Source organism: Larimichthys crocea, chromosome XXIII (assembly GCF_000972845.2).
Source record: "Larimichthys crocea isolate SSNF chromosome XXIII, L_crocea_2.0, whole genome shotgun sequence".
Lineage (NCBI taxonomy): Eukaryota > Metazoa > Chordata > Actinopteri > Sciaenidae > Larimichthys > Larimichthys crocea.
Genome location: NC_040033.1, coordinates 7,393,771 through 7,409,498, shown reverse-complemented (window position 1 = coordinate 7,409,498; position 15,728 = coordinate 7,393,771). Strand labels below are relative to the sequence as shown.

Below are 15,728 nucleotides of genomic sequence, written 5' to 3'. Positions count from 1 at the left end.
CTTAATTAAATAACTAAAGCAACTAATCGATTAAGTAACTGTTGCAGTTTTACTGGTATTAGATTAGATTCAGCTTTATTGTCATTGCACAAAGTACAAGCACTGAGACAACGAAAGCTTTATCTAACCAGAGGCGCAAAAAGCTGCAGATTAATGTACATATGTATAGGGATATAAAAATAACAGTGCATACATATGTTAGAGTATATGCTTGGTTAGGTTAGGTTGTCCAAAAGGTCGACACCCCAATGCTTCACATGTTTAAAACAATACAATACTATTGTTTGTTAGTATTGAAAAGTACTGAAGCTATGAAACAAAAACAGATCTACAATCAGATTTTCAACTCACGGCTGCACAGATAAAGCAACAGGAAATTTTTTAAACGTTAGTACTGGCACCTGGGCATCTTCACATTGTCAAATCTGGCCCTCTTTAAAAGAAGTTTGGACACCCCTGCTGTAAACCGTAACTTATATATTCACAGAGGTTTTATTATACTAACTTTAAGTATTTTTGAAAATGTGCCAAATACAGTAAATTAATGTTAGACTCCTTTAAACTATCCCTACAGGTGGCTAAAACAATGGGAGAAGTAATCAGCTCCTTCAGTGGAGCAAAGGTAACTATAGCTACTCAGGTAAAGTACTTTTTGGTACTTTTACTTGAGTATTTTCATTCTATGGTACCTCTCCACCACATTTCAATCAGAAATATTGAACTTTTTACCCCACTAGCTGTATTTATCTAACAGATGGTTACATATATTTTCCATACAAAACACATGATAAGTTTATGAGATACAGTGCAATTGTTCAAATGAACTACATACACCTGAATGCATCAATAATAATCTAATTATATACTTTCATTGTAAAACATGGTGGTGCAGTGGTTAGTACTGTCGCCTTATTCTCTCTGGGTTCTCCGGCTTCCTCCTAAAGTTCAGAGACTTGCACTTCACAGGTTGATTTGGTGACTCTAGATTGCCTGTCGGTGTGAATGTGAGTGTGAATGGTGGTTTGTCTCTGTGTCCTGTGATGAACTGGCGACTTTTCCAGGGTGTACCCCGCCTCTCGCCCTAAGTCAGCTGGGATAGGCTCCGGATGAGAATTGTAAAATATCCTCTGATGCATGAATACTTTTACTTTTCATACTTTAAATTTTGACTGCAGGACTTTAACATTGTTTTGTTGACGGTTCGATTAAAGTATAGGATCTGAATGCATCAAAAAGAAATATTAAGTCCTGCATCGTTATAATGATTATGAGCAAAATATACCGTAAACAACTTATGCAGATTGGCCCCTTTCCAACTATTATAATATTATTATTCTTCCTTTTATCAATGCATCATATATTTTTGTTCATGTTTTGTATGTAAGATATGATGCTGCGAAGTGTTACTGTCAGATAAATATGCGTTATTTCCCTCTAAAATATCGAGGAGTGGAAGGATAAAGTGCAACAATTGCCACAAAATTATACAGAGCACCACTTGAATAAAATGTATTTAGAGTTTTTCCACCACTGCATTTTGAAGCCTTAATAAAAATAATATAATGTCAGTATAATAGATCAAAGTCTCCACATGAGAAGGATCTCTATCTTCATGCATGTTAAAGACAGTTAGCTTATTGGGTTTGTACGTTTACAGACATTCCTGGACTCGGTGGTCAAATGAATCCTTCAGATATTAGTCGACTCCCTTGGTCTTTCCTCACCCTGCTGACAGCTGCTTGCCAGAGTCCAGATGAATGCCAAAGGTATGATTTGCCTCTTCTTTATTGAGATTGTCTCACACCCCCATCTCGCCTCATCCATCCTCAGGAGAGTCCTAATGCACTGATACCAAGGGGGAATAATTTTTTTTTTCTTTACAATCTACTTAGCAATGATTTATTGATTGCGGCTTCCACCCTCACTGAGAATTACCGATCCTTTTTGGGAAATCAGATTTTCACACCTTTCATGAGTGTGTACGTGGCGCAGGTCTCCAGAGACAGTGTGAGGGGAAACTGACTTTGAGGAGCAGCGGTGTGTGAATCTCTGCAGTGTCACTCCTTGGCTGCCAATGGTATGCCCCGTGGATGGCCCTGTTATTCTCTGCCGGCTCTGTCTATAGTTTTGCATTATTTATTGGCTGATAAATACAGCGTCCGAGCTTAATTTCAATATGTTTTCATTCCCTTTTAAATCTTAAAAACATGAGGTTCGCCCACTCTCATATCATAAGCATGCCGCAGCCTCTCTAAGCATTTTTATAGGAAAAAAAAAAGGAAAATAATAAAAACAACCCTTGCCCTCATAGGAGGAGTCAGATTAGTGTGCTGAAAGCTTTGATGCTCCAGAATGTCAGCTCCACGGATCGATGTAGCAAAAAACACACACACACACCTGACCAATCAGAGGCGTCTATCTGTTGTGGACCTGCTGGGCACCTTGGTTTACAAGCTTCAAAGAGCTCCTTTTAATACACTGCTTTGATAGCCCTCAGCCTTCACTGACCCGCCGACCATTCACTGGGGAGCATTTTAGCTTTAGTGGAGTACAGAGGGATAACTGCTGATCATATTAATGAGTGTGGAGAAAAAAAAACCCTCAAATCTTGACTACTTAGACCACTGGCCCGCTATTCTAAAAGAGTGTGTATACAGAGGAAGTAGGTGGTAATGTTACTGATACAATAACACAAGCGTACAGCATTTCTCATGAGTAAATCATAGAAATTACTCACAGCACGGGGAGTCATCTTCATGCATAATGGTGCTTTGGTGAAACTGTCGCTGAACTGCACAGAGATCCATTTACCATGAGCGCGGGGAACAGTTTGGTTAATAACCCTAAGGGGGAGACAAATCATCATCTAACATAGCACATTAGGCACTGAGCTCTTATACATAAAGCAGGGAACAGTTAGGTGCTTCATATTTATTGGTTATTGTTGGCCTTTGATGTATTAATAGTACATTTAAAAGTTGGAATAAAGTTGCAGTTTTATTTATTTATTTCAGTTTTGAGTCATTTTAAAGGAAGACAAGTGAACACTATAACTTTGAGAAGTCTTTCTTAAAACACACACACGGTCTGACATGCCTACAGTCATTTCTTTGTGGAAAACCTACCTTAAAACTACTATTTTATATTCAGGTCAAATTCAGATTTCTTCCTGGTAAACTGAATAAAAGTGTGACTGAAAAGGTGATACGTTTATCTAATTTCACTGCTGCAATAAAACAAATTTCTTATGGAGATATCGGATATTAATTTTGGCAGTGTGTGTGTCCTTGCATTACTCGGGTCATTACGATCACATTACTCATTAGGTTCCAGCAGAAAAACAAATCAGCTAATGACTGTTTTAGTTTTTTAGGCAAACAAAGAGCAATGATGATGAGTTTAAACATAGACTGACTGCAGACAATAAGCAATCTGTGTGTTGTATTTGTGCTTGGAATAATCTCAGAAAGTCATGTAACCTGACAGGGCAAACACGTGATTTGTCGATGATACGTTACAATAATGTTTAGAAGAACACGTGAAGCCTGAAAGAGGAGTCTGACACCTGATATTTGGACCAGATTTTACACCGGCTTATCTGGTTCAGCATTACAGGTGTGCTGAGGCCTCTCCCAGCATGCACTTAGCACAAAGCAGGAAAACAGTGCATTAGTAAGATTATAAAACTCATAACCTGCCTCCCTGCTCCTTAATACATACTAATGCTGAGCAGGTTTACAATATGCAGTTTTACTGGAGAGGTAAAATTAAGTTCACACATAAACGTCAGTATGCATACTAATTTTTTACTGCTTTTCTACAGTGCAATACAAAAATGAAAACGGAGCTTCAACATATCACACGAATTTGGTGGTGAGACAGATTCAGAAAAACAAACAAATTTATGCAAATGTATTTTGTAAGAAAGTTTTGTTTCTGGCATGTAGGCCGCACCTAGCAATCAGTTTCATACTGATTAATTTGGCAATTATTTTCTCAATTAATTCATTCATCTTTTCTGTATAAAATAGTGAAAGTGCCTGTTATAATATCTCACGACCTAAAGTATGTATTCAGCGTAAACTCAAAGATATTCACTTTATTATCATGTTCCACAAAGATGTTGATCAAATCTCACATGTAAAAAGCTGCAACCAGTAAAGATCTTAATTAAATAACTAACTAATCGATTAAGTAACTGTTGCAGTTTTACTGGTATTAGATTAGATTCAACTTTATTGTCATTGCACAAAGTACAAGCACTGAGACAACGAAAGCTTTTTCTAACCAGAGGCGCAAAAAGCTGCAGATTAATGTACCTATGTATAGGGATATAAAAATATATGTTAGAGTATATGCTTGGTTAGGTTAGGTTGTCCAAAAAGTATCGACACCCCAATGCTTCACATGTTTAAAACAATACAATACTATTGTTCGGTAGTATTGAAAGTACCGAAGCTATGAAACAAAAACAGATCTACAATCAGGCTGCACAGATAAAGCAACAGGGAATAAAACCTTTAACATTAACATTATTATTACTAATAAACCTGTCCTCGATCTTCTGTACCAGCACCGTGTGCAGGATGTTGATTTAAAAAAGAAGAACGTTTTTTTTTAGACTGGTATTGTATCAAAGTTTGAACATTTTAGTATAGTGACAACCTTACACACTCTCTTCAGCTACTTCACCAACAACAGACTTCTATTTGTCCGTTTTATTATCACACTATTAATAATTTCTTCAACAGTTTGAATGATATATGTCCTTCAACATTTCCTGTTAGTACAAAACATTTTTTTTTGTACAAACTGCTGACTTGGTATGTATGAACACAGCTATAGATTCTCCATCTGTTTGGGTATTCCATGTTGAATACTTGGTATAAATATTAGAGATCATTGTGAATGGGATAAAACAATATAGATATGACAATAATGATGAGAATTGATTATTTTTTCTCTTCTCTCTGTTCAATAACCAGAGGAGCCTTGAGTGTTGGAGTGGAGTGCGTCTGTCTCAGCGTCCGTCACACTGGGACAGCACTGGTAAGACCGCTAGCTATTAGCATGGATATCTGATGACGCCCGGGACTCTCTGATAACCGCTGATTATTCGGCCGCTGGGGGTGTTTGGTGAGCGGGAGGCAGATGGAGGATCAAGTGCTTTTTCTTGTTCCTGCAACCTGTTCCTGGGCTGTGGCCAGACTGAGTGAACAGAGAAGAAATGAGACAAACCTTCTCCCTCATGTCTGCTCGACCTCCTCACACACAAACCCACATCACCGCTTTAACCAGAGGTCTGAGGGTGTCTTAATCCGTTACACATCCGCTGCTTCGAATCAGTAATGTCATTTCTTATGGTAATTTTTTTAAATATCCCTTTTTATTACGGATTTTTACAATAAGATTACACTTATCCCATTATGTGTAATTGCATTACTCCCCGAGCTTAAATGAATAAACACACCCAATTTGGTGACACGATTGCAAATAGGCAGAGCTAGCTGTTTTGAAATGAATTAATTAACAGCTGCGTACGATGGTGAGAGATGTGTTGCCCCCTTATCCTCGAGACTCAGAGGCCAGAGGAAGATTAGAGCTCTGATCTCATTCCCAGCACTTGTTTGGAGTCTGTCAGGAAGAGAAATGCCAGCATTAGAGAGGTACCGCCACACTCCTGATATGATGAAATAAGGAGAAAAGGGGAAAGGGAAAAAGATGGAGGGATGGACAGAAAGGGCCCTGCCCTTCTCTGAAGTGTCAGTAGCTTGTTTATTCTATTTTTCATCGTAGCTGCTGGGGCAAAGATTCCCATTTTTCCTTTATTTTTTTCCCCCACCTCGTAACAAAAACCACACTGCTCTCATTTTTTATAGGTCTTGCAAACTCTCATGCCCCAGTGAAAATTACATTGTGAAACGGTAGAAATTTCAGGGCTGCCTGTGCTCTCCCCCTGTCCCTCTGAGCTTTCAAACAGTCAACAGACTGTGAAGAATAAATAATAAAAAACTATTGATTATTTTGATGACTGCAAGATTCAATTAGGTATTAATTTTGCCCTCCAGTGGACCTATCAAGCAACTCAAAGGAGAGGAGGTAGGAGGTGGGGGTGGACCCAAATGCATGCAGAGTGTGGCCAGGCTCAGACAGAGGGGAAAATGTGTTTACCTCGGCGGGCAGAGAGGTGCATTGATGCGCAGTGTCCCACATTTAAGTGCTCCACAAATGAAGCCCTGATGACTAGTGACATTGTTACCAGGGATATGAGTATTGACCAGCGGGCTCACGTTTTTAACGACAGCTTAAACAATTTCTATTGATTAACATTTTCATAGATTATCATGTGTCATATCAAAGAGGGCTGATTCCAGTGATGAGCACATTAAAAAGGCCCCTCTGGGCAGGAGCTCATTGACCAACCTGATAGAAGTGGGGGGTGATGTTGGGTGCAGGGTCAAGAGTCGCCTTTTCTCCTCTCCTGTGCCTATATGTGCCGGTCACCTGTCCTTTGCTCAGATGTATTTAGGTTGGACTTGATTCATAAATAAGAAAGAGAGCTGTAGTCCTCCTGCTGCTCTGTGTCTGAGAGCCCCGAGGTGGGGTGAACACTGTCTGAGGAGCTCTCCAGTTGGGGGACACAAGGGGGAAGAGACAGAGGGAGTGAAGGCGGGAGGGAGTCTGTATGAGGGAGGAGAGAGGGAGGAGGTGACATCTCCAGTGCCTGTCTTTAGGAAGCAACCTCAGGCTTGAACCTGTGGTGGCCATTCACATACACAAAGGTTGAGTTAGCTGCTTCTGGTTCAGTAGAAAGCATGTACTAGCTGCTCTGTGCGCCGTGGTGGCATGTGTTAGCTGCTGTTTGACTGACTTCAACATTTGGACTTTCTGAAAACTATTTTTTACTCTTTTTTTTCTGGAGCTTTTTGTAGGTAAGAGCAGGAAACTCTCCTTTTAATGTTTGTAAAAGTTTAAAAAATATCTGTATAGTGTACTCTATTAATTGTGTGCAAGTCGTAGATCATCCGATAGATTAAATGTCATTGGTAGGATTCATAAAATGCTCTTAAACTTGCGTGTTTTTGTATATTTATAACCATAATGTTTCTGTTTATTTTAAAGTTTTAAATTTTTCACTTTGCTGCATTCATTCTTCTCCGTGATGTTCAGACACATGACACTCTAATCTTTAATCTCTCTGCTCTAATCGCGTAGACGCCGTTCATTCTCGTCTCTAAGTGCCGACAAAATATTAAAATAATTGGGGGGCGAAATTTGGGAACATCAGTGACTTCATCTCTTGTTCAAATCAGGCTTCAAGTTCACGTCGACTCACATTATCCTCCAAGATGTCACCTTTGATCTCATTTTGTGCCCCCAACTACGTGAAAATTGATATAATCACCGGTGTGTATTTTCATATCTTTAGATGTTGAATTACATTAATTTCATTTATTTATCAGCGCACAGCCATTGGACCTCTTTGTAGACTGCTGTCAGCTTAGTGTTTGCTGAAGATGAGGCACATGTCAGGTAGTAATGAGTCCTTGGAGATGGATGTATCACCGTTTTAGGACTGCAGGGTATAATGGTAAAGCCACGCGATCCGTAACAGTTCTTCACCAGGCAGCAGCCGGCAGTATCAGCGGGGTAGCACCAGCCTCAGATAAAAGAGAGAGCTGGAGAGGGAGGGAGCAGGAGAGAGAGGGAGAGTGATGAGTGAGCAATAGAAAGGAGAAGCTGGGTAGAGAGAGTGAGTAGAGACATAGAGAAGGAGCCGGTGAGGGTGAGACGCCAAAGCACATCTAACCAGGGGTGTTTTCTTCTTTTTTTTTCCTCCTCCCTGTTTCCCACCTGGGCTCGCAGCTCCCTCCAGGATCCGATGATTACAGGGCAGCTAAGCAAGCCGCTGCTCTCCCTGCGCAGCGACATGAGCGCGGCAGAACTCCGGGCAGACGACAAAGCGGCCACCCCAGACAGCGATCTGAACGACGAGCCCCTGCTCCTGCCCTCCGAGGCCACGGACAGAGAAGGCTCTCCCAACAAGCTGTATGGTAAGCAGGCTTGAGCCTCCCGTTTTCTCGTCCCTTTTCTTTCACAAAGCTGCTGGCTGAGGTTTGTTTTAGGCAGCGGTGAGGTGAAAACAGAGGGCTTCCAGTGCTGGGACAGGTGTCAGCAGTGTCAGGCAGCAAACTAAGTTTCAGTGCAATGAACAAGTCATTAAAAGCTCAGATTTCATTAAGGGGAAATTGTATTTTATCACATTTTTATGTTGAGATGTTCAGACTTTTCTTACAAAACTAGTTCATGTTTGTAGTCAGGGTAGTTGTCAACACAACAGGTCTGTCCTAACACATAATAAAAGCATTAGTGGATAATTGTAACACTTTATTACTGTTGTTTATTTTATAGCAGCCGATTTGCATGATTCTGCTTTATATCACATGTATTTCAAACTTTAACTGATGCTCAAAAATCAAATTTGAACTGACAGGACATTTAGCTTCAGCCACACCTTCACAACCACGACGGAGTTTGATAATATTATTAACTTTTTTATTAATTCAAATAGAAAAAATGCTCCACTTATTGTTTGAACTTAGTTAGAATTAACAGCAAATTATGTAGTCGAACAAAAAACAAAAATGAAGCCAGTGATTTATGTCAAATTGTGTGTATATCATCAGCACATCAGTTATAATATTATTGTTTCTAGATTATCTCACACTGATTTATTTTCTGCTTATTCGCTTATTTTTAGTCTTCACTTGCAAATCATCTTCAAAATTAGCCAATTTCTCGATCAGCATGCCTCATTATTTTTGCACTTATCTCATTAATTGAGTGTTCACACTCTATTTTGGTATTTTGCCTGATTCAGTGTGTGTGTGTGTGTGTGTGTGTGTGTGTGTGTGTGTGTTTATATTATGAGCTGTTTCAGTCATGTGGACTAATTCAATCAGTGGGCCTCGTTATGAGTCAATAAGCATAATGATATAAATTACCATCTTAGAAATAATAATTTTCAAATTATTTGTTGTAATGAGAAACTTAATGTAGCCCTAAAGTTTTTATTTTTTCCTTTGATCAGACAGATTGTGATCATTAAAATTAGATTTAGTAATTACAAAATAAATATTCGTATTTTGTCCACTAACTGCAGCTTTGACAGATTTGTCCTTCTGCTGAGAGATACCGAATTTAAACTTGAATTTATTTTAATTAGTTTAATTTCAAGGAAATTATTAGCATTTATGAAATGTCCACTAAACAAATTATTTCCAAGATTTGGATTTTATTTGCTTAATTTCAACAGAAAGAGGAAGACATATTGTGTAAAACTAATTTGAAGGACTTCCTTTAAAGAGCTGATTTGCTTAATATTTTCATCGTTTACTCTTTTTGTCAAGTTTTAATATTACTATTATTCCAGTATTTGTTTTTTTACGTGGCTACAAGGTGACAGAAATCCCTCTCTAATGGTTTTAGATGTTGGTTTTCTGTGTTGAATATTAATACAAACTATCTTGAGGTGGTTTCTCTTTCTGCTTCTGCAAGTCAAACTGTGTTTATGTGTGTACGTGCTGCCTTAGTGTCTGCATGTGTGTGAGAGTTTGGCGTGTAATTGTTTTATTGCCGGCTATCAGTTTGTACTGCAGTAAACAGGATTTTTTTTTTTCCAACATTTTAATGAGAGTTGTTAATGCAATATATCAGTATGTCTGGATCTGTGTGTGTGTGTTTCTTGGGAAGTGGCAGAGAGTGGAGTATGGTGCTCATACACTGAGCTTGCCAAACATTTGTGAACGAAATAAAATAAGAGTTTGGAGGAGGCACAGCACATTATTACTCTCAAACCTCATCAGTGAGAGTTCAGCTGTCTTTTAAATCCTCATTTCAAGAATAAGCCGAGGCTGGAGTCTTCTAAACAAGGACTGTGGACTGCAGGATTTGTCTCTGAAGTGTTGCAATTGGGTTTAATAAGCATCAAGTCTCCCTCTTTTTCTTCGTTTCTGATCAGTCTCTGTCTGACTCCTCTCCTGCTTCTCACTTTTTGCTTCATCTTTTTGCCTCGTTAAATGTTGTTGAATGCTTTGCTGTTTATTTATGTTATAGTTTTACATAAATAATTAGACCTAAATAAGAAATGTTGCTAATTTTCGATGATTTCTAGTCATTTGCTGTTCCTTGATGGTCTGTCTTCATACTGCATGACGCTGCTTTGGAGCCGCTCCAGTGTAACTTGTGAATTTTAGGAGGGATGGTTTCTCTCTGCCCGGTGGCGGAGCCCTGGGCTGTGCCAGCGGCAGGTTTCGTTTGGAAACCACTGCCCACATGACCTGTCATAGAGAAAGGCAGGCAGTGACGAGGAGACGTGGCACAGTCGTGTCTTCTGCTGGGGGAGATAGGAAGGAAGAATGGGAGAGAGAGAGTGGGGTGTTGAAGAAGAGAGACTCAGCATCTTTTTATACGTTTCCTTAAATGCTGGCAGACAGAAGGGAAAGGGATGGTGACTGGTCACCTTCTTTACTCAGTCAAGAATTAGGACAGTAGTCTCCTTGTTGCAGAGACTGTTTTGTTTGGTGTCTAGTTGAAGTTTAAGTGAGCATTTTGGAAACTTATACTCATTTTAACTGCTATGATATGAGTCGGGTCTATAAAGCCAACTGAGCGTAACACATGTGGCTATAAAGGAATTCAATTCCCAGATAATAAGAAGTAATGAAGATATTTTAAGCCTTTAACTCACTAAACAATGTATAAATACAAAGATTTTAGACAGTAATTAGGATCTTTTGGGTTCATACATCAGTTGGATTTGATGTTGTAGCTATTTTGAGAGCAGCAATGCTCTCATGTTTGCAAGGAGATTGTAATAAGTTTGCAATTCGCACTCTTTTATCAACATGAATGCCACTGGCATGAAAACAGCCCTGAAATGAGCCTTTAAACTAGGCCTTCAGTCGTCTTCTTTATGTGGTTCTGAACTGTGCAGAAGCCACATTATTAAGATTCTTCCCTTTTACCAAAAGCAAGCGGTAAAAGAAAACCGGAGTGTAGAAAAATGGAACTTTGTTCTGTTATTTTGCATAATCTCTCTGATGTAATGCTCCAATTTCATGATTGACATTCGCTCACATGAACAGAATAGCAGCACACACTACTCGTTTCAAGGAAATCATGTTGAGACTTAATTTGCTCCCCTGGAATTTAAGTATTACTGTACATCTATTGTGTCAACAGAGGAAAAACTTAAACGTAGTGAATCCGAAGACATCTCGACCAAGTTTAGAATAGCGTATTCGTAACATAGCTATCTTAAAGTGTGCACTTCTTGATTGTTGATTGAAACAGTTTGTCTGCCGAGGACAACTTAGAAAGAATTAGTTCTATACTTGCAGAAAAGATATAGACTAGTACAAAAGGAAAATATGTAACCCTGTACGATATCGAGCTGTTCAGTGCAGCACAATTGTTCGCTCTAACTGTGAACCTACTGCACATCCACTTTGTCAGTATCACGACATAACTTCTGTTATGATTTGGCACTTCATAAATTAAATTTGATTGCACTGATGTGATTGTGCTTGCCATACGTGCGTTTAGAGAGCCTACCACAACTTTTCTTGTCTACAGAATTGATGTATGACTTTAGTTTTTGCTACTATGAGAAGGAGAAGTCAGTGGGAGACAATGACAGTAGCGGTCATGTTTGTCTACAGTAAATTGTCCACCCTCTACACCCACCACATGCTTACTGCAGTAGTGAAAGGGTCGTTCTCCTCCTAAAAGCTCGCCTGTGCAAATAGTCTTCCACTTCAGCTAACAGGGGCTACGAGGCACCACAAACATCCTGCCGCCTTGTATTTATTCCAAGTAGAAGTGGACATTAGGTGGGAAAGCTGTGGTTAGTAGGGCAAGCAATTTTTTTCAAAGGACGAGATGGTGTTGGATGCGTACAGTTTCTGTCTTCTCTTCTCAAGCAAATCTCCCCCTTTCAGACATCAACAGACAAGATAATAAGACACTCAGAGCACAATTCCGTATTATATTCAGCAACCAAAGGCTCATCTCTTGTCAGTTTGCATTTACTCTCCCAAGGATGTGACGCTTCTATCATCATGCTGTCAAAGAGAGCCAGGCTGGAACGACAGGAGCACTCATTTCATACACTTACTGTCTACATGAAATGGTCTGCACTTATACGGATTCTGCCAAAATGGTGGGACATTTTCACAAAGGTCACCTAGAGACCCCCCCCCTTCCCCAAAATGAATCTTTTATTGATTCCTGGTATTGGAGGTCATTCGGAACGAAAAAAAAAAAGTGTCCACACCGAATGCCACATGTGCTGTAATGCTGCACCTTGGTGTTTTTTTTTTAGACTTATTAGGCTTCACTTAGATTCAGACTCAGATTACTGGATTAGTGAAATTAATCTAATCTGGATTATTCATGGACTAGTCACTCACACACAGGATCGAGTATTTTGTTGCAGCTTCAAACTATTTTCACAATCTGAAAGTTGATTTAGTTGGTACGCATATGTCGCAGATTTTAAGTTTAACCACGTTCCAGCTTAATAATTCCATCTGGATTTTTTCAAATCTAGTATTTAACTTCTTATGTCAAAGAAAATGTCAGTTTATGTACTAAATTTGTTTAATTTTCATAGTGCTGCACATATTAGAAAAGATGGACAGCGCAAAAAGAATTAGAATATCTGGAAAAGACGTAAAAAAGTGTTAAATCTTCAGATTTTTCTTACTTTAAGTTCCACTTTTTATATATTAACATATTTAACATGACGTGCATACTTATAGTATTATTATGTTGTGTAGATGTGGGACAAAAATACTTCATCTTTCACGCAAAGTTCTCTTGCAAACTCATACACACATGTAGACACACAAAGACACACACACACACACCGCTGCAGGCACGAGTTCTTATTATTTTTGTGTAATCAGCTTAGTGAGCAGGGATGCATGGTGCGATAGGCTGCTTGCTGATGCAAAGAGCCTCGTAATGTTGTGTGCTGAGGTTAAGTAATAAAGTGGCGCAAACCCAGCGCTGAATGGGCCACGCTGAGTAAATAAGAGTGGATAAAGGAGACGGAGGGAGAACAAGTCTCTCCTCAGGAGGTGGATCTCATTATGGGGATTTCAGCCGTCTGCGCAAACTTGAAAACAAGCTTAATGCACGCCTATAAAGCAGGTGTAATACATTTTCTAATGTGCCCGCAGCGCCCATGGCTACAGCAACACAATCACTGCCTGGCAAGGAGGACAGCGAGGATGAGCACGAGGCAGACTTCTTCTTTTTCGATCAGGTCATCAGGTTTCACGGCTGCTTGGTTATGCAGAAATGACTTTGACTGACAGCATAATTCTCCTTGTTGTTTGTCCATTTAAAGTTTAAAAAGATTATTTGTGCATTGTCTAGGAAGAAGTCCAAACAAGTTCTGTAGATGGAGAGCTGTGGAGAAAATAAATTGAATTTCAATATGCATTTTTTTTTTTACTTTACTTTCTTTAAGTTGGGAATTCATTTTCTAAAAACTTGCATGTTGTGTAGCGTGCGCTCCGTAACCAATATCAATAAGCCTTTCATGTAGCGCTAACAAAGAGGCATCACATCTCCTGGCACGGACACGGTTGGTGTTGTTGAGATGTAATTGAAGCTGCAAGGGTCACATTTTCGGAATAGAAATTACAGTCTTGTCTTTGACTTGTGTGGCGTGAACCAGAGATGCATCCCACAGCCCTTGTGTCCTTCACAAGCCTTTATTATTTATAACGCTCGCTCTTTGAGCAATGACCAGTACTAATGCATAACCTTCTGTCCTTCTGGCTGATTCGCTTCCTTTGAAACCAAAGATTGAGGCAGGAGAAGTGGGTGTATGGTGGATGAGGCAGGGGTGTGGGCGGGCGGGCGGAGGGGATGATGAGGGGGGGGGGCTGTATAGGGCAGTAGAGATCCAGGCTATCGAGAAGTTATTATGTTTTTTCCCTTTATATCTGAGGATGTGGAATAACACTGTGATGATTCTTTTCTCCAGAATAGAGTTATGTGCTTCAAAGCAATACTATTTCCTGACGTCCCTCCTTCCACTATTTGTCTGCTCCACAAGAATAATGTGCTGGGAGGGGTGGGGTACGGTGGGGTGGGTGTCTTTTAGCTACATGATTATTTGCTTGTTTCCACCTTTACCCACAGAGTTCTGTAAATATCACAGCGACAGGGAAACACAGTAACAACTAAAACAGGACTTTGTTCCCGATAAACTCATTTCTGGATCCACTCTGTTTAGCTGAGGTTCAGTGGAGGTAAAGATATACTCCTGTGAAGCTTGTATCACCTGATGTTATCCTATAGTGATTGAGCCTGTGCTGCGGCGCTGGTGTGATCCATTGTTATTATACCTCTATGACAGAAGGAACGAGTGAGGGAGGAGGGGGAGGAGGAGGAGAGGACGCTTTGAGGGGCAAGAGGTAGAAAGTGGGACATAGGCAGCATTAGCGCCAGATAGCCTGGGGGTCCGTGGCTGATGTGTCAGGCATGACATGTGGGTGTCTAACCCCCCACACACACACACGCACACACAGTGGACTGCCCTCACACCCCACTGGCTACGTCTAAATGTCCCGCAGTTTGACCAGATGCAACGCAGGATGGACAAAACCCCCAAAAAGATGATGTTTTTTAACATGATTAAAGTTTGAAGGTCGACTGCAACTTGTAATTATTCTGAGTATTGATTCATCTGTAAATTATTCTATTCTTTTAAACTTTCTTTTTTTGTTCATGAGCCCAAGGTGATATTTCTTAAAATTTCCAGTACAAATCAAAAAACATATCTGAAAAAAGGAAGCTGGAACCAGTCTCAAATTCTTCAAATTATTACTCAGCTTTAAAAATATCACTCTTGATTCATCTTCTGTCAATTAACTAATGGACTAACTGACTTTCAGCTTTAGTCATAAAAACATTCAGGACACATTTTTCACTTTCTTTTAGAAGCAGACTTTAGTTTGAGTTTGAGAAGTTACAAGTAGTAACTACGGATTATTTTCATTCCTGTTTAATCTGACGTTTTCTTGATTAATCAATGAAACATTTGGTGTATAAAACTATAAAATAACAAAGAATGGACATAACTATGACCAGAACTCCAGTGTGTTGTCTTCAGATGTCTCGTTTTGTCCGACACACCACAAATATATTTACTTTATGCGATATAAAATTGATACACGGAAATGAACTTAATCATCAAAATTGCTGAATTTTCTGTTGATTTCTGCTCTAATCTAAAAGCCGTGGGTTCATACACACACACAGAGTGAGAGGAAGGTCTTTATTCAGCACAGGGTTGCAGGCTGCCGGCAGCAGAATCCTATTTACAGCAAATATCATTTAAGTAATTTAGGGAGGAGGAGTAATAGTGAAGCAGGCATCTCCTAAAAGGCTTACAGCTCTCTAAAGCTAGTCTTCATCACGGCGTCCCTCCTTCGCTGATGGCCGTAAAAGGATGAAGAATCATTTGTATTGTTATTTGCCTCTTTCAACCCTAAGATAATCAGGTTGACATTGCTTTGGGAATGAGGAGGACACACTATAACAGATGTGCTCATGTGCAAAGTGTCCCGAGTCCCCCGTGAGGGTGCAACACAAAAGCCCTCTTCTTCCCCTCCTCCCTCCTCCGTCCCTCTTCCCTTCCCCATCCC

The 15,728-nt window shown here is 39.8% G+C and overlaps 1 protein-coding gene across 1 annotated transcript in view; it reads left to right on the top strand.

The window, feature by feature from the left end:
* The first annotated feature begins 592 nt into the window (after positions 1 to 592).
* The window catches only part of pou6f2 (POU class 6 homeobox 2), a 74,765-nt gene continuing 59,629 nt past the window's right edge, over positions 593 to 15,728 (top strand). Inside the window, exons 1-3 of the mRNA XM_027274461.1 lie at positions 593 to 640; positions 1,658 to 1,766; positions 7,867 to 8,054. Of these exons, the coding sequence (XP_027130262.1) occupies positions 1,681 to 1,766; positions 7,867 to 8,054 (274 nt within the window). The 5' untranslated portion in view covers positions 593 to 640; positions 1,658 to 1,680. The remainder of the gene's footprint in view (positions 641 to 1,657; positions 1,767 to 7,866; positions 8,055 to 15,728) is intronic.